The sequence below is a fragment of the Charadrius vociferus genome, unplaced genomic scaffold, assembly GCF_000708025.1.
Source record: "Charadrius vociferus isolate BGI_N301 unplaced genomic scaffold, ASM70802v2 scaffold239, whole genome shotgun sequence".
NCBI lineage: Eukaryota > Metazoa > Chordata > Aves > Charadriiformes > Charadriidae > Charadrius > Charadrius vociferus.
The window spans coordinates 1,130,541-1,132,187 of record NW_009649928.1 but is presented as its reverse complement, the minus strand read 5'-3'; the positions used below and the strand labels follow the sequence as shown (position 1 = coordinate 1,132,187).

Here is a 1,647-nt window from a genome sequence, read left to right as displayed (position 1 = left end):
GCAAAGCACCTTACAGTATTTGTGCTATATATTTACTTTATTTGGCAACTGTCTGGGTTTTGTGGGGTTTTTTTTTTTGTTTTTTCTTTGCCTTCTGTAAACAACACCTTTTACAAACTAGCACAGTGAACCACAAGCCCTGCAATCTGTTCGAACATCTACAGAAAAGAAAAATGAACTATTTTGGTTGGTTGCTCAAAATATTTTGCTTTTGAACAAGAGGTTCTAAAACAGGATTTATTAGTAAAACATTGAACTCCTGAATTTAACATTAGACGTAAACAGTTGACTGTTTTTAGTTCAATAGAGTCTTTTTGTTTAGCTTTTCTCTCTCTGTGAAGGTAGAATACTTTTTGTTTGTTTGTCTGTTTTTTCAAGTCATTTTCTTAGAGGTCTGGGCGTGACCTTCGCTATGATGAGGAGGTTTTGTACGTGTAGCTTTGTGAAGGTAGAAGAGTTGGTGCTGAGGGCTTAACATTTAGTATTTGCTATTTTTGGAAAACAGAACAAAAGAGAAAGGAAAAAGAAAGTTGTCCCACCTGATAGTCAGCAGGCTGAAATGGCTGAAGCTAAAAAGAGTTTCTTGTTGTTGAACTTTCTGAGAGACAAAAATTAACAAACAAATTCATAATGCCAGAACCATCCTTAACCGGGAACGCTAGAGTTCTTGAAGCTTTTTTCCCCCTTTTCCTTGACCTTTCCTTCATTCAATTATTTTTTTGTTTGTTTGTTTTTAAATGAGAAGTTTCTAAGGATTGTGGCTCTTAGGATGACATCCAACAGGGTAATCAAACTTAACGCCATCCTACGGTATGGCAGCACTTTACTGTACAGCTTCACCAGTTTCTTTGTCAATGGTACAAAAAAAAAGTCCCCTTGCTTGTTTGATACAACCATAACATGGAGATTGTCCTGGTCTAGAGCAAAGCTTGCCTTGGAGCGATTTGGATTCAGTTCGTTCCCAAGGTAATATTGTCTTAGGGCAGGAGAGATGTTATATTTATTCATTTCTGTACACCATAACAATAAGCAGACTAGATGATCATCACTTACTTAGACCCAGTTTGTTTTAAAGCTACCACACAGCCGCTTCATTCATTTCTGGTGGATGTGACAAGTGATTGCCATAGTTAGCACCACCGTTGACGGATATCGAAGAAAATGGAGGACTGGGACCAAAAACTTCTGCGGACATGGAGTGCAAGGACCCGGGCAGGTTGGGTTCGGGGCTGGGCGAGTCTCCGGGGGGATGCGACATGATGTCAGTGAAGCGTTGAGCCTCACTGGAGGGGTGATGTCCGGGCAGGGGGTGATCCATGGCCCCCAGGGGAGTGCCTGACGGCCCCGAGGAGGGCACGAAAGGGAGATCCACGGGTGTCTGAGCTTGAGATGAAGGAGGTCCTTGCGGGAAGAAATCGTAATTGCTTCCAGGGCCGTAATACTCGCTCTGATAATCTGGTGGACAAGGAGAGACAGAGGGAAGGTAACACACAGGCAAAGCAACCCAGTGCAAAAGACACAAGAGAGCACGTTCTAATGGTGGTGCCTCCAAACGTCACCCAAAGCTTGCTGAACCCAAAGGGGAAACGTGCTAACCGGCTCGGATGGCCGCGGCACGGCGAGATGGCCACGGTGCGGCCACAGGCC

At 43.8% G+C, this 1,647-nt stretch overlaps 1 protein-coding gene across 1 annotated transcript in view; it reads right to left on the bottom strand.

Annotated features, from left to right (window-relative positions):
- Positions 1-828: 828 nt before the first annotated feature.
- Positions 829-1,647, bottom strand: part of LHX1 (LIM homeobox 1) — a 19,613-nt gene continuing 18,794 nt past the window's right edge. The window contains exon 4 of the mRNA XM_009891186.1: positions 829-1,455. Within this exon, the coding sequence (XP_009889488.1) occupies positions 1,076-1,455 (380 nt within the window). The 3' untranslated portion in view covers positions 829-1,075. The remainder of the gene's footprint in view (positions 1,456-1,647) is intronic.